Below are 16,213 nucleotides of genomic sequence, written 5' to 3'. Positions count from 1 at the left end.
TCAATGACATGAGACAAAGTATATGTGAACTGCTGTATGAAAAGTGAATTTACTCTGTAAATCTTCACCCAAATCCTAATTAAAAAAAAAAAAGAAAGAAAGAAAGAAACACGCATTGCTAAGTGAGACACCGAGGGACAAGCACTGCTGGGAAAGAGACTGTGAGAGACTTTTGTTTGAGGGATGGTGGGCTGGGAGAGAGACTGAGCGTTCTTCCTGAACTTGAGTTGTAGCCTGGTGCTTCCCTAATAAACCCCATAATTCGTGAGTTCTGTGTGGCCATTGCAGCGAATTATCGAACCCAGAGGAGAGGTGGTGGGTGCTTTGGGAGGAATGGTTGGTGAAAGGGCTGGAGAGAGGCAGCATGTCAGGCCTTGCAGTAATAGGCCTTGCATTATTGATGGTGATTTTGCCTTCCTCTTGTGGGATTAGAGGAGGTCAGAATATGTGGCCTCCATGCCATTTTTGCACATATGAAACCCAAGGAGAGGTCACTATGAGTAAGAACAGACTTGAGGACAGTGAGTTTTGTTTTGTTTTGTTTATTATATGTGATAAAATACAGTATATATACATATGCCAGCTTTCGGGTTAGCAGTCAAATGCCTTAGGCACTAAGCCAGCAGAGCTCCTATATTTATATATATATCTTATGCATGTATATAAGGAGCTCTGGTGATGCAGTAGGCAAGATAATTGACCACAAACTTGAAGGTCGGCAGTTCAAACACACTAGCTGCTCCATGGAAAAGATGAAGCAATTTATTTCTTTAAAAATTTATGGGCTTGGAAACTCTTAGCCTTGGAAACTGTGTGGTTTGCTATTAGTCAAAATAGACTCTGTGGTAATGGGTTTGATTTGGTATAGATATATATCCAAAAAAGAAACCAAACTCACTGACGTCAAATCGATTGCAACTCATAGCTACCCCTCCTTTGGTTTCCAAGGCAGTGTCTCTATGGAAATAGATTTCCTAATCTTCCTTCTGAGGAGTGGCTGGAGGATTTGAACCACCTGCCTTCTGGTTAGCAGCCAAATGCTTTAGGCACTATACCACCAGAGCTCCCATGTATGTGTGTGTGTGTGCATATATACATACACACACGCATATATATATATTTATATACATATACTTGGATTTTAAAAAAAAACATAAAACTCATTGCCATTGAGTTGGTTCCACTTACAGTGACCCCTCCTTGGGTTTCTGAGCTGGTATCTCTACAGAAGTAGATTGCCCAATTTCCTTCCAAGGAGTGGCTAGTGGATTTGAACTGCCAGCCTTCTGGTTAGCAGTCATATGCCTTAGGCAGTACGCCACCAGAGCTCCTATACATGTATATATTCTTATATACATACATACATATGTATATATGTATGTACACACACACACACATACACACACTTGGAAGCTCTGGTGGTGTAGTGCCTAAGGCACTTGGCTGCTAACCAGAAGGTTGGTGGTTCAAACCCACCAGTCACTCCTTAGAGGGAAGGTTGGGCAATCTACTTCCACAATGATACTGCCTTAGAAACCCAAGGAGGGGGATTGCTATGAGTCAGAGACGACATAAGAACAACAACAATATATATACATATGTATTCATGGAACTCTGGTAGTAGAGTGGTTAAAGTGTTCAACAGGTAGCAGAAAGATTTGCAGTTTTAAGTAAGCCCCCAGTCACTTCACAGGAGTAAGATGTGGCAATTTGTTTCCATAAAAATTACAGTCTTGGAAACCCTATGAGCAGTTCTGCTTTGTCCTATAGAGTCAATGTGATGAATCAAATTGACTCAACGTGGGTTTGATTTCTGGTTTTATATATATATATATATATATATATATATATAATCACATCAAAAGTCTAGTTTGCTGTAGTAATTATTATTTGAAAGCCATATTATATGCATTATAAATATAGCCCATAATGGGAGAAATTATGAAATTAAAAATACAGAAATAAAAGTTCTGATATTTTTATGTATTCAACCATGAGATATTTTAAATAATAGAGAATGCAAAGAATTTTTTATAATGTAACGTATTTTAAAATACTTGAATTTAGAATTACAATGTAATGACTTCCGTCATGCCCCATTGCATTTTCTCGTGTAACCACTGCCCGTAGTTCTGCAGCATGTTCTGGAACACACCTGCACATTGTTATTGGTAACAACATATGTAGCAAGTGACATATTATTAATAACCATCCTAGTAGCAAAGTTTCTGTTAGACTTCTACTGATCTAACCTTGTTTCACTGATGCCACCTAAATTCCTATTGTGAAGTCTGTCTATTGCCAGGTCCTTAAAAAATAGCCATTATAGCTTCCAAGGTGGATTTGGTCTTCAATAAATGAGTGACAGTATTCTCCTAACTTTGGGAACATCAAATCATCTAATTGTTTGTTTACACTCTGAAGTAACAACAACTCAGGGAGGAGGTTCTGTTCTTAAGTCCATTTTGGAGAGTCTGGCCTTCGATGGGATAGTTGACAGTTCAGTATTTTCAAGCAGTGGACAGTGCCATAAAAGAGTCTGTCTAAACACCTTATCCAGATACTTCTTCATTGCTGCTTATGTTTTATCTAAAGGTCATATAGCTAAGACATTAGGCAGCATTCAAAAGCTGTGTTGATTTTTCACATCTCCCAACTTAGCCCAATGTATTCAAAGATTTAATTTTTTAAATGGTATTTGTTTGTTGTGGGCAAGGCATATCTAACAATTAAAACTCAATGATAAAAAAAAAAAAAAAAAAAGCCGTTCTAGTCTCTGGTAGATTGGAGAGTAAATATATCACTCACTTTTATTTCAATCCATTTTCTAGAGTGATTGAAAAAAGTAGAATCACTGAACGTGGCTTAGGTAACAAGACAAGCTTCTGACTGATTCAGCCTGCTTTCTGTATCTTAGTGTGTGTTGGGGGTGGAAATGAATACTCTATGTGTTATTCTTGGTTTGTGATAAACCATGGATTTGGATTATATTTTCTTGGCTCCTGAAAAAATTGGTTTTCTGAGTTGAATAATAAACTTTATTTTTCAGAATTTTACTTTAGAACTTAATGTTTGGAAAAGCTTTATATCTTCTGTATCTCTGGTGTGTTTACTAATCCTTGATAATGAAAATTGTGAAGCTGATGGCATTTCTGTTTACACCTGGCTGCCAGAAGACCTGGAACAATATTTACAGCTCAGCCAGGAGAAAGAGGTGGAATTTTATGACCCCATTTCCTGTGGGTTTTTCTGCTGTCACCGATCTGACTCTGTATTCGTACTTCAGTCACAATTCTTCTAATATATGTCTCCTTTACCTGATATGGTTTATATGTGTTTAATATTTTATTATCTTTAGTGTGAAAATTGTCTCATTATTTTTCAGAAGAAGGTAGGATATCCATACTTTTATAGTCCATAAACTTAATGGTGAGTCATCAGAAAAATGAAAAAGAGGACAGCTGAATATACTTGCATAGAAAGAGGGGTAAAGAATGAATTAAAAATTGTCTTAATGAGTTTTTTCAGAAATGTTGAAGCAGAAACTCAATGATGAGTTAGAATCTTTCAGATTTAGTTATTTGACACAATTTTGTAAAATGATTAATTGAAATTTCAAATAGAAATTAAGTCTTTGAAACTGTGTAACTTCTTCCTGCTTCATCCAGCCCAACTATAACACTGAAATTCTCAGAAAAAAATAAAAGCATAAAAAAAAAAAATAGATGATGCCATTCTTTATAATCTTTCTCAATTTAAGCCATATACTTGAGAAAGAAAGCACAAAGCTCACTGGGAGCTCTAAATGTAGAGCCAAATAGTTTCCACCTTTTCATGAGTTATAAAAATTTAGATCTGAAGTTCCATATATTTTTATAAAATAAATTAAGAATTATAATATGGACCTTACCTTTCAAACATGTAATGAAAGTCAAATGAGAAAATGCACATGTATGAGAAATTAAATGTTATTGTTGCTCGATGTTACTTGTGTTAGGAAGAAACCATCTTTCCTGACTTCACAGACCACACCAAGAAATCCTTTTCTCTCAGTGACAGCTTATATATCCCTCCAGTTTAGCAGTTAAAATCTTATATTGTGATTTTACTTTTGCATGTTTGTTTTTACTCCTCTGTACTAAAAGTAACCTAAGGACAGGGAATATATATTTTCAACCTTATATTCTCAGGTGATGTCTCATAGGCTGAAAGATATTTAGCACTTCATGAATATTTATTTAGTAATTGAATGTGAGGGACAGCCATTCTAGAATCATGTCTAAACCCTCTCCAGTAATCCTGTTTTATTTTGCTCAGCTGCTAAGCCAAAGATTGGCAGTTTGAACCCACCAGCTGCTTCTCGGGAGAAAGATGTGTCAATGTGCTTCCATAAAGATTACAGCTTGGAAACCTTATGCAGTAGTTTTGCTCTGTCCTATAGGGTAGCTATGTGTGGAAATCTACCCAAAGGCAATGGGTTTGTATGAATTAATAAGGAAGCTGATCTTATGAAGACTAGAACCAAAGGATCAAAACATGAAAAAGTGTCTTCAGTTTCAGTGATTGCTTTTCCATATCCCTTCTTTAATCACTCTTGTTGTTATTAGGTGCTGTGCCATCACTTCTGACTCATAGTGACCCAGTTTCCAGCAGAAGAAAACATTGCCGACTCCTGCACCATTCTCACAGCCATTGCCAGGCTTGAGCTCATCATCGTGGGCACTATGTCAGTCCTTCTTGTTGAGGGTCTTCCCCTTTTTCACTCACCATTTACTTTACCAAGCATGATATCCTTCCGCAGGGACTGGTCCCTTGTGACAATATGACCAGAAAATGAGAGATCAAATTGTCCATTCTCTTTTCTAGAGAACATGCTGGCCATATTTCCTCTAAAATATTTGTGTTCCAGCAGTCCATGGCATTCTCAATACTCTTTGCCAATTCAAAGGCATCAACACTTCTCTGGTCTCCCTTATTCATTGTCCAGCTCTCACATGCACATGAATGTACTGAAATTTCCATGGCTTGGGTCTAGATCAACTTAGTCTTCAAAGTGACATCTTTGCTCTTTAACAGTTTACAGAGGTCTTTTGCAGCAGATTTGCCCAATGCAATGTTCATTGTCTGATTTCTTGTTTGCTACATCCATCGTCATTGATTACAGATTCAAGTGTTCTGGTTACCTAGTGCCTCTCTGACAAGAATATACCACAAATGGGATGGCCTTAACAAACATGAGTTTATTCTCTCACAGTTTGGAGGCTTTAAGTCCAAGTTCAAAGTGCCAGGCTTTAGGGGCTGGGTGAAAGCCTCTCAACCTTGGGGTCTAGCTCTGCCTCCTGCTCCCGGCCCACTGGAGCTAGAGGCATTTCTTCGCTCAGATAGCTGCTGGTTGCTGAGGAGGACAAGCCCAAGGTTGAAAGTAAAAAAGCATAGTCCTGATGTTACCAAACCACATAGCAGGTCATTAATTCAAGTCCACTGTAAGTCCCAAGGTCGGAAGAGCATGTCAGGCTGCTGAACAATGAATGACATGGCTACATGCAGAGACCAAGTGTGCCATACGTGGAGACCATTCCCAAATCTGCTACTTATATACAGGAAGCAGACCACATCCCAGAGGCAGCTACTCAGCTTCTCATAGTAGATTCCTCCATGGTGGAACCTTATCATGGGGAATAACTACATCCAGCTGCCCAGCTACTCACCCACTCATCCAAGGCCATGCAAGTTGACACACAAACTTAACTACCACACTTGGCAACTTTGATTTTTACTCCATTTATCATGATGCTTAATGGTCTGGTGGTGAGGAATTCTGTTTGCTGTATGTTAAGGTATAATTCCTATTGAAGGCTATAGTCTTTGATGTTCATCAATAAGTGCTTCAAGTCGTCATCTCTTTAACTTCTATCACCCAAGATCTCTGGGCTATTTTATCCTGGCTTCACCAAATTCCTAAAAAATTAAAATTATTGAAATCCTTGGAGTGGATGGCTGCACAGCTTTTAAAGATGTATTTGCTATTCCACTTGTAATATATTCCTTTCCCCCTATACAAGCTTTCCACATTACTATGTTGACCCTTTAATGTTGTAAAAATTCAAGATTACAAACCAAACCCAACAAAAAAGCTATGTTTCTATTTATCAAACATTTTTATACCAACAATTGACGTGTTATTGTTCTGTTTTATAGATATTAACTAATCTCATGCTCTAAACAATACCCTAGAAGCTCTGGTAGCATAGTGCCTAAGGCACTTGACTGCTAACCAGAAGGCTGGTGGATCAAACCCATGAGCCACTCCTCAGAAGGAAGGTTGGGCAATCTACTTCTGTAGTGATACTACGTCAGACACCCAAGGAGGGGTTGCGACTTGATGGCACATAACAACAACAACAACAACAACAACAATACCCTGAGGCTCTCTGGTGGTGCAATGGTTAAAGCATTAGGCTGCTAACCAACAAATTAGCAGTTTGCACTCCCCACGTGGTCCTCAGGATACAGGTTAGGCAGTCTTCTTCATAAGGATTTACAGCCTTGAAAAACCTATTAAGCAGTTCTATTCTGTTCTGTAGGGTCACTGTGAGTCAGATTAGAGTCAATGGCAGTGAGTTTGAGTTGACAATAACACTATGAGGTTGTTGTTGTTGTTGTTGTTGTTATGTGCCCTCGAGTTGGACCCAACTCATAGAAACCCCTCCTTGGGTTTCTGAGGTGGTATCACTACAGAAGTAGATTGCTCAACCTTCCTTCCAAGGAGTGGCTGGTGCTTTATTTCCTTATTTTTACAGAAAAGGAAATTGAGGCATGTAGAGGTTAAATACCACATCCAAAGTATTTAAACTAGTAAGTGCTAAAACCAGTCTTCAAACTCCAATGGTTTAGTTTCAAAATTTATCTCCTATCCTCTATGCTCTATTGCACCTCCAGAGTAGGAAACTAGATTGGGAAAAGTGATAAACAGCTCCAGAAATGCAAATCCTATTATAGGTAGATTAAAAAGCAAAAACAAAAAACCCAAACTCACTGCTGTTGAGTCAATTCCTCTCATAGTGACCCCTCCTTGGGTTTCTGAGGCAATATCTCTACTGAAGTAGATTGCCTAATCTTCCTTCTGAGGAGTGTCTGGTGGGTTTGAATTGCTATCCTTTAGGTTAGCAGTCAAATGCCATAGGCACTACACCACCAGAGCTCCCCATAGGTAGAATAAAAAGGGAAAATTATTTTTCCCTTAAAAATACCACAACTTTTATTGTGGTTTAGGGAAAACTTTATAGAGCAAATTAGTTTTCTATTCAATGATTTATACATCTTTTGTTTCATGATATTGATTATAATCCATACAATGTAATAGCACTCTCCCTACTCTTTCTGGGCTCCCCATTTCCCTTCATCCTCCTTTCCAGCTCCTTCCTGCTTTAGAAGCTTTGTTTTGGGGCAAATATTGCCCCTTTAGTCTCAGATCATTGATTGTTCTAAGGAGTGTGTTCCTTCCTGGTGTTATCTTTCATTTTATAGGCCTTTCTATTGTTTAAGGTTGATGTATGGGGGTGAGATCAGTTCCACATTTGAAGATTATCTAAAAACCATAATCTTGGATGTTTCAGCAGTCTTTATCAAAGTAGTAAGTCTGATTTGTGTGTGTGTGTGTGTATATGTGTGATTTTAAGTTTTGCTCCACATTTTTCTTCCACTTTATCCAGGGCTTTCCATTGTGATCCCAATCAGAGTGGTTGGTAGTGGTAGTCAGGCACCATCTAGTTCTTCTGGTCTCAGGATAGTAGAGGCTGTGCTTGATGGTCTACTAGTCCTTTGGACTAATTGTTTCCTTGTGTCTTTGATTTCCTTCACTCCTCTTTGCTTTGGATGGGGAGAGACCACTAATTTCATCTTTGATGGCTGTTCATAAGCTTGTAAGTCCTCAGTCGCTAATCGCCAAGGTTTAATGTAGAATATTGTCTTTGTGTACTGTTATACCATTGACATAGATGTCCCCTGAGACAATGGTCCTTAGTTCCCAAGCCCAATAACTCATTCTCTCAAAGTGTTTGGTTATAGAAAAGAAGTTTTCAAAACTTTGCCCTCTGTATGCTCTATTATATATAAACATCTATTCACTTCACATATAAATATACATGTAGAAATAGCTTCTGTCAACTCAGTGTCTATTTCTGGGTGTAGTCTTTACTATAGGAGATACATTATTTGGCCTTTTCTTATCTTCTGTCCTTACCACTTATCCTGTTGCTCAATAAGCTCTAGGTTACACTGGACTAATTTTTCTAAAAAAAATGTTATGTTTATTTCTATATTAGGCTCTTAAAAACTCCCTCAGTTTTGCCTGCTTTGCTTTTTCTTGTTATTTAGCTCTCTACTTAAATTGATCTAACCAGATCAGCTCCCTTGATAACCCAGATCTATACCAATTAACTTTTTCTGTGAAACAAACAGCCCTAACCCCCAAGGCTGAAAGCAAAAATTATTTAATATAAAGCAAACATAAGTGGCTTGGCTGTCAATCAATAATATTGTCTGGGTTCATGCTTAGCTTCGTAGACCTGAAGTCTTGCTTATACATCAGTAAGTTGACTATAGGCTCTGCTCTAAATTGGGCTCAGGTCACAGTAGATTATCTGAGAAGGCTCTGCTACTGTAAGTTAGCCCAGTCATTTCTTTCTTATGATGATGGCAGAAGATCAAGAAAGCAAACTCAATTTTGTTACAGCTTTTTGCATCCCATTGACCAAATTAAATTACATAGACAAAATCAGAATCAAGAAGAAAGTAAATATATTTTACCTCTTGATGGGAAGAACTGCAAAGTCATATCACCACAGATAAGAAGGGAGATGAAGATTTTGAGACTTGAGTCATTAAAATAACTTCACTGCCTTATTATTCCCTTTCCCAGCTTTATTTTCTTGATATGAACTATCAGTAATCTCTGTGAGGATAGATGTTTGTTTGATTTACCATTATACCGCCAGTGCACAGAACAGTGTTTGATATCTATTATGAACTCAAAACTACTTGTTGGATTAGTAAATGATTTAATGGATTATACTCATTTATAATATAGCAGCAATCATAAAATAAATTTATTAGTTTATCCTACTTGTGACAGATCCCAAAATCACATGGAATAACTGAACTAATTGAGCAATTACATCTGTAGTTCATTTAAGTGGAATATTCTCTTTTAGTAATGTCTGCAATTCCTAGAGCATAGCACAGTGCCTGGAATTCTAAAGGATATGGAAATTAATAAGTAGATAAAAGAGTGCATGAATCGAATGAACTAAGATTGTGAGAGTAGCATATGTAAGTGGATAATAGAACTTCCAAGACTTCACAATTTTCATTTAAACCCTGGTACTATGATATAAAGGAACATTGATAGTATGGTTTAAATGAGCCCTGGTAGTACATTGATCAAAGCAGTTGGTTGCTGGGCAAAAGAATTTTGGTTTAAACCCACCAGCTCTTCCACAGAAGAAAGATGTGTCACTCTGCTTCTATAAAGATATACAGCTTTGGAAGCTATATAGGTTCACTGTGAGTCAGAATCAACCCAATGAAAACAGGTTTTCTTTCTTTCTTTCTTTCTTTTTTTTTTTTTGGTGTATAGTATAAAAATGATTGCTATTTCTTATTTAGATAAATTAAGCACTTTGGAAAAGATCACATAGCTAGGAAATGCTTGAATACATATTTTTCTAGTCAGAGATCTTTTCTTTTTTTAACAGCACAGTTGGTGCATTTTTAAATGTTCAGAGATATGATAGAATGGAAAAGTGAATAGAATTAAAATCGATTAATAAAATGATTGAATACTAGAGGAACACAGGATGGATTCAGATCCTAAGTATTTTCAGTTCCTTGAAGTAAGCCAAACATATTGGTCCAATGATGCATTTCGTGGCTATCCAACCAGAAAACACCATTTTATGCAGCTTAATCAAATGATCATATGATTCAGAATGAATTCAACTAGGAAAAAAAAATTGTTTTAAATTCATGGACAATGAATGAAAAATACATAAGTAGAGAAGGGAGATTATAAAATTTACTGAAAGATTTGCTTTTCTTTCATTTTACAGGCTCAACAGCTTACTGATCTGGAGCAAAAATTGGCTGTAGCTAAAAATGAATTGGAGAAAGCAGCTCTTGATAGGGTAAGTCTACATCATTGAACCAGCACAACCTGGTTTTAGAAAAGACGTGAGGATATGTTCATTTTCTCACTTGATTTACTGATGCAATCCAGTTGCTGTGCATATAAGATAGGTATAGAATTCATAAGTTCTTGGTATTTCCTTTGGAATAAAATTGTTTCCTTATTTTTGCTGCTCAGAAGAAGGAAGGGATCATCTACTTTTCAAAGAATTGGCCAGATAAATCTTATGAATAGCAGTGAAACACTGTCTGCTATAATACTGGAAAACTTTCAGAATAGCCCCCAAACATTGTCTGATACAGTGCTGGAAAATGAGTCCCTTAAGGCAGAAGGCACTCAAATATGACTGGAGAAGACCTGCCTCCTCAAAGTAGAGTCAACTTTAATGATGTGGGTGGAGTAAAGCTTTCAGGACCTCCACTTGCTGATGGGGCAAGACTCAAAATGGGAGAAACTGCTGCAAAGGTCCATTAATAATCAAAACATGGAATGTAGGAAGTATGAATGTAGGTGCGGTGTAGTAAATTATTTAGTGTGGCTTTTCTACCCATAAGTCTTTGTAAACTCCAAGGTGGGATTATCTATGAGCAACTGAGGAGCTCCTGATTGCTGAAGTTGTCCACCTGGAGTATTTCTGTTGGGAGTGGAACAAAACAGTGTTCTGGGAGGTTCCCACTGTCTCTCAGGTGCTTAGAGTTTTGATGCTATGATTGGCTAGTTTGACCACCCTGCCGGGCTCAAAAGGAGGCCTCCTAGAGGCAGAACTCTCTCTGACTGTTGGTTGAGGAAGATGTGCTGCTGAAAGAGACATGGGCTCCTGAGACACGTGCTGTTGGGAAAGAGACACAAGAGACACACATTGCTGAGTGAGACACCAAGGGACCAGCACTGCTGGGAAAGAGACTGTGAGAGACTGTTGGCTGAGGGACGGCAGGCTGGGAGAGAGACTGAGCATTTTTCCTGAACTTGAATTGTAGCCTGTGGTGCTTCCCTAATAAAACTCATAATCTGTGAGCTCTATGTGGACACTGCAGTGAATTATCGAACCCAGGAGAGAGGTGGTGGGTGCTTTGGGAAGAATGGTTGGTGAAAGGGCTGGAGGGAGACAGCATGTCTGGCCTGGTAGTAATAGGCCTTGTGCTATTGATGGTGATTCCGCCTTCCTCTTGTGGGATTAGAGGAGTCAGAACATGTGCCCTCCTTGTCCTTTTTGCAGGAGGAAAATTGGATGTTGCCAAAAATGAAATGGAACACATAAAGATCAATTTTGTAGGCATTAGTGAGCTGAAGTGGACTGGTTTTGGTCATTTTGAATCAGAAAATAATATTGTTTATTATCCCAGGAATGACAAATTGAAAAGAAATGGTGTGGCATTCATCCTCACAAAGAATGTTTCAAGATCTATCCTGAAGCAAAATACTGTCAATTATAGGATAATATCCATATACCTACAAGCAAGACAGTTAGTACTACTATTATTCAACTTTACTCACAAACCACCAAAGCCAAAGATGCAGAAATTGAAGATTTTTACTAATGTCAGCAATCTAAAACTGACCAAGCCATCAAGATGTATTGATTATTATTGGGGATTGGAATGCAAAATTTGGAAAGAAAAAATCACCAGTAGTTAAAAGTATGGCCTTGGTGACAGAAAGGATGCCAAAGATCACATGATAGAATTTTGCCAGACCAACATTCATTGCAAATACTTTTTTTCAATAACATAAATGGAGGCTATACATGTGTTCGGTACTAGATGGAATACACAGGAATCAGATTGACTACATCTGTGGAAAGAGGTGAGGGAGAAGCTCAATATCTTCATCCAAAACAAGGTCAGAAGCTGACTGTGGAACTGACCATCAACTGTTCATATGCAAGTTCAAGTTGAAGATGAAGACAAGTAAAAAAAGTCTGTTAGAGGCAAAATATGACCTTCAGTATATCCCACCTGAATTTAGAGACCATCTGAAGAATAGATTTGACACATTATACCAATGACCAAAGACCAGACAATAGATCAAGAACATCATCCATGAAGTAAGGAAAAGGACATTAAAAAGACAGGAAAGGAAGAAAATACCAAAATGGATGTCAGAAGAGACTCCAAAACTTTCTCTTGAACAGAGAGTAACTAAAGCAAATGGAAGAAATGACAAGACAAAAGAACTGAACAGAAGATTTCAAAGATCAGCTTGAGAAGACAAAGTCAATTATCATAATGAAATATGCAAAAACCTGAAGTTAGAATGCCAAAAGAGAAAAACACGTTTGGCATTTCTCAAGCTGAAATAACTGAACAATAAATTAAAGCCTCAAGTTGTGATATTGAAAAATTCTTTGGGAAAAACACTGAATGATGCAGACAGTATTAAAAGAAGATGGACTACACCGTCACTGTCCAAAAAGAATTGGTTGATCTTCATCTATTTTAAGAGGATGCATATGATCAAGAACCAGTGGTATTGAAGGAAGAAGTTGAAGCTTCACTGGAGGAACTGGCAAAAAACAAGGCTCTGGGAATAGACAGAATATCCATTGAGATGTTTCAAAAACCAATGCCGTGCTTCCAAATCTATGCCAAGAGATTTGGAAGAGAGCTACCTGGCCAACTGACTGGAAGAGATCCATATTTGTACCCATTCCAAAGAAAGGTGATCCCACAGAATGTGGAAATTATTGACAATATCATTAATATTATATGCAAGTAAAATCTTATTGAAGATAATTCCAAAATGGTTGCAGTAGTATATTGACAGAGAACTTTCTGAGGTGCAAGCTGGATTCAGAAGAGGACATAGAACGAAGCACATCCTTGCTGATGTCTGATGAATCTTGGCTGAAAGCAAAGAATAGCAGAAAGATGTTTACTTATGTTTTATTGACCATGCAAAAGCATTTGAGTGTGTGGATCATGACGTATTATGGATATCACTGAGAAGAATGGAAATTCCAGAACACTTAATTGGACGCACGAGGAAGCTGTTCATAGACCAGGAGGCTGTCATTTAAACAGAATACTGTATGTTTTAAAATCAGTAAGGGAGTGGGTCAGGGTTTTACCTTTCACTATACTTATTTAATCTGCATGCTGAGCAAATAATTTGAGCTGGACTACAAGAAGAATAACATGGCATCAGGATTGGAGGAAGGCTCCTTAACAATTTGCGATATGCAGAAGACACAACTTTTCTGGCTGAAAGTAAGGATGACTCAAAGCACTTACTGATGAAGACTGAAAACTACAGTTTGCAGTATGGATTATGTGTCAATATAAAGAAAACAAAAGTCCTCACAGCTGGACCAATAAGAAGCATCATGATAAATGGAGAAAAGATTGAAGTTGTCAAAGACTTCATATTATTTGGTTCTACAATTAATGTCAATGGAAGCAGCAGTCAACACATCAAAAGATGTATTGTACTGGAAAAATCTGTTGCAAAAGACCTCTTTAAAGTGCTGAAGATCAAAGATTTCTCCTTGAAGACTAACGTGGGCCTAACCCAAGCCATGAATTTTCAATAGCCTCATATGCATGTGAGAACTGGACAATGAAGAAGAATGACCGAAGAAGAGTTGATGCTTTTGAGCTGTAGTATTGGTGAAGCATACGGGAAGTACCACAGACTGCCAAAAGAATGAAGGAATCTGTCCTGGAAGGGTGCAATTAGAATGCTCCTTGGAAGTGAGAATGGCTAGACTTCCACCTACTTTGGTCATGTTGTCAGAAGGGACCATTCTCAGTAGAAGGACATCGTGCTTGGTAAAGTGGAGGATCGAAGAAAAAGGTGAAGGCCCTTAACCAGATGGATTGGCACAGTGGCCACAACGATGGACCCAGGTATAGCAGGGATCATGAGGCTGGCACCGGCCTGGGCAGTGTCTTGTTCTGTTGTCATAGGGTCACTATGAGTAGAAGACAACTCGATGACACCTAACAACAACAACAAATAGAAAATATGTGTTAAATTATAGATATCAAATTCCTGTGTGATATAAATTGTTAAGCTCTCAACCACTAATCAAAGGGCTTAGTGGTTCAAATCTATCAGAGAAAACAAAAGCAAGACCTGGAAATACACTTTCAAGAGGTGTTAGCTGTTGAAAACCCTATGGAGCACAGTTCTACTCTTTCAGCCATGGGATCTCCATGAATTCACTTCAGGGCAACAGGTTTGTTTAATTTTTTTTTTGTTCAACGTAAGTATGTCAGTGATAATATTAACTTGATAACGGTTTATAATCCAAGTACAAAACTGAAATTATGTAATAAATAAATAAATAAATAAACCTCTATGATCCTTACAAAAGACCCACTTTAAATATAAAGGCAGAGAAAGTCTGTAAGTAAAAGAATGGGGGGGGGGAATAAACTATGCAAACCCAAACCCAAATATAGCTTGTATATCAATTCTAACATGATTCAAAAAATTTAAGGCTGAGAATTTTTTTTTGTGACCAGAGCTATATTATATTGGATCCATACAAGCAGAAAATATTATAATTTTGCAGTAGTATGTATTAGAAATAATTTCTTCGAAATGCATATAAATAAAAAAAATGTATGGTTAAAGTCCATGCACTTTTCTATTTTGTGTTGTATTGCAATAAACATGATTAATAAAATAAAATACACTTAACTTCACTCTTAAAATGGCAAGTGTGAATAAAAATAATGAGGCTTCATTTCATTAGCATAATTTGGGGAAAAAAAGAAAAAACTCTGATATCAAATCCTTACCAGTGTATGATGAAACAGTTACCCTCATGTACTGTTGGGAGAGTACAATTTGTACAAGCCTGTTGGAATGTTCTGCCTTACATCGAGTCTCCCTGATTTGCTTGCATATAAGCCCTTCTGTCAGTCAATGGCCAAATAAGTTTTAAACACTGTCTCTGTCACCATCCTGTGCTAAGAGCTGTGAGAAATAGACTACACTTATAAGACATGGTTTTGGGCTCTACATTTTGCACAGTTTTTTTTTTTCTTTTTTCACTGTAAAATAGGAAATAGTTTTGTGCTGAACCATGTCCATAGAAGCACAGAGATGAGTACTATGTCAGAATCTCCCTTTGAAGATGAGAGTCTGTATGATGTGGTGATCCCAAGGAAGGTGTCCAGAGTCATTCTGCTGTGTTTGGATCACGACCCTTCCACAGAATGACCATGCTTGAATCTCTCAAATTCTTTCTACTTCTTTGTAAAATGGAGATAATAATAATAGAACTTCCTTTATAAGGGTGATAGGGAAATTAGAAGAGTCAAAAAATAAAATAATGAGAACAGTTCCTGGCACATGGATAGCACTCAATAAACTTAATAGTTATTATTGAACATGATCATAAACCCTCACTTTGTGTGATAACAATTCTTTCCTTAACCCTCAGGATCTTTCATTCCTTTTGATATAGTGAACTATAAAAGAATTTCTTACAATTGGAGGTTGATTTCAACGAACCTCATGTACAATACATATAAGGCTCATAAATTGCATCCAGAAACCCAGGTAAATATACTGTCTCATTTGAAAATGGATAAAAGCTGCAGTTTAATGAAATCACTCTTTACCTTTGTCCATCATCTTTATATGAGACACTTTTATGCTCTTCAGTTGCCTAACTCCTAAGAGCATTTTATCTAGGCTTAAAATAAATTTTACGAAAAAAACATCCTCACACTCTAACTTGGTTCCCATGGCACATTAAATGAAAATATCACAGTTTACTATCCCCATATAAACAATAATAATCTCACGATCTGAAGATTTGAGTTTATCAAATAATTATTTACTTGGCTATATCTTATGAATTATAGTTAGTCTCAGCTACTTGAATATAAACAACTTTATGATATAGAAATCTAGCTCTCACATGGTCATATATACACACACACACACACACACACACATATATATATATATGTATTTTACTCTTACCATCATAAGATTTGTCTTAGGAAGGTATATATTATTGCATGCCTATTCCAAATGACACAGTTAGACACCCTACACAGAAGCCCAGTA

General features: G+C 37.3%; 1 protein-coding gene across 1 annotated transcript in view; it reads left to right on the top strand.

Annotated features, from left to right (window-relative positions):
* LUZP2 (leucine zipper protein 2) overlaps nucleotides 1–16,213 on the top strand; it is a 412,454-nt gene that overhangs the window by 241,535 nt on the left and 154,706 nt on the right. The window contains exon 7 of the mRNA XM_042782748.1: nucleotides 10,110–10,184. Within this exon, the coding sequence (XP_042638682.1) occupies nucleotides 10,110–10,184 (75 nt within the window). The remainder of the gene's footprint in view (nucleotides 1–10,109; nucleotides 10,185–16,213) is intronic.

The sequence above is a fragment of the Orycteropus afer genome, unplaced genomic scaffold (assembly GCF_000298275.1).
Source record: "Orycteropus afer afer isolate SDZICR_OR568_19922 unplaced genomic scaffold, OryAfe1.0 scaffold00457, whole genome shotgun sequence".
Lineage (NCBI taxonomy): Eukaryota > Metazoa > Chordata > Mammalia > Tubulidentata > Orycteropodidae > Orycteropus > Orycteropus afer.
Note: the sequence above shows the minus strand (reverse complement) of the source record. Positions and strands in the feature narration are given on the sequence as shown.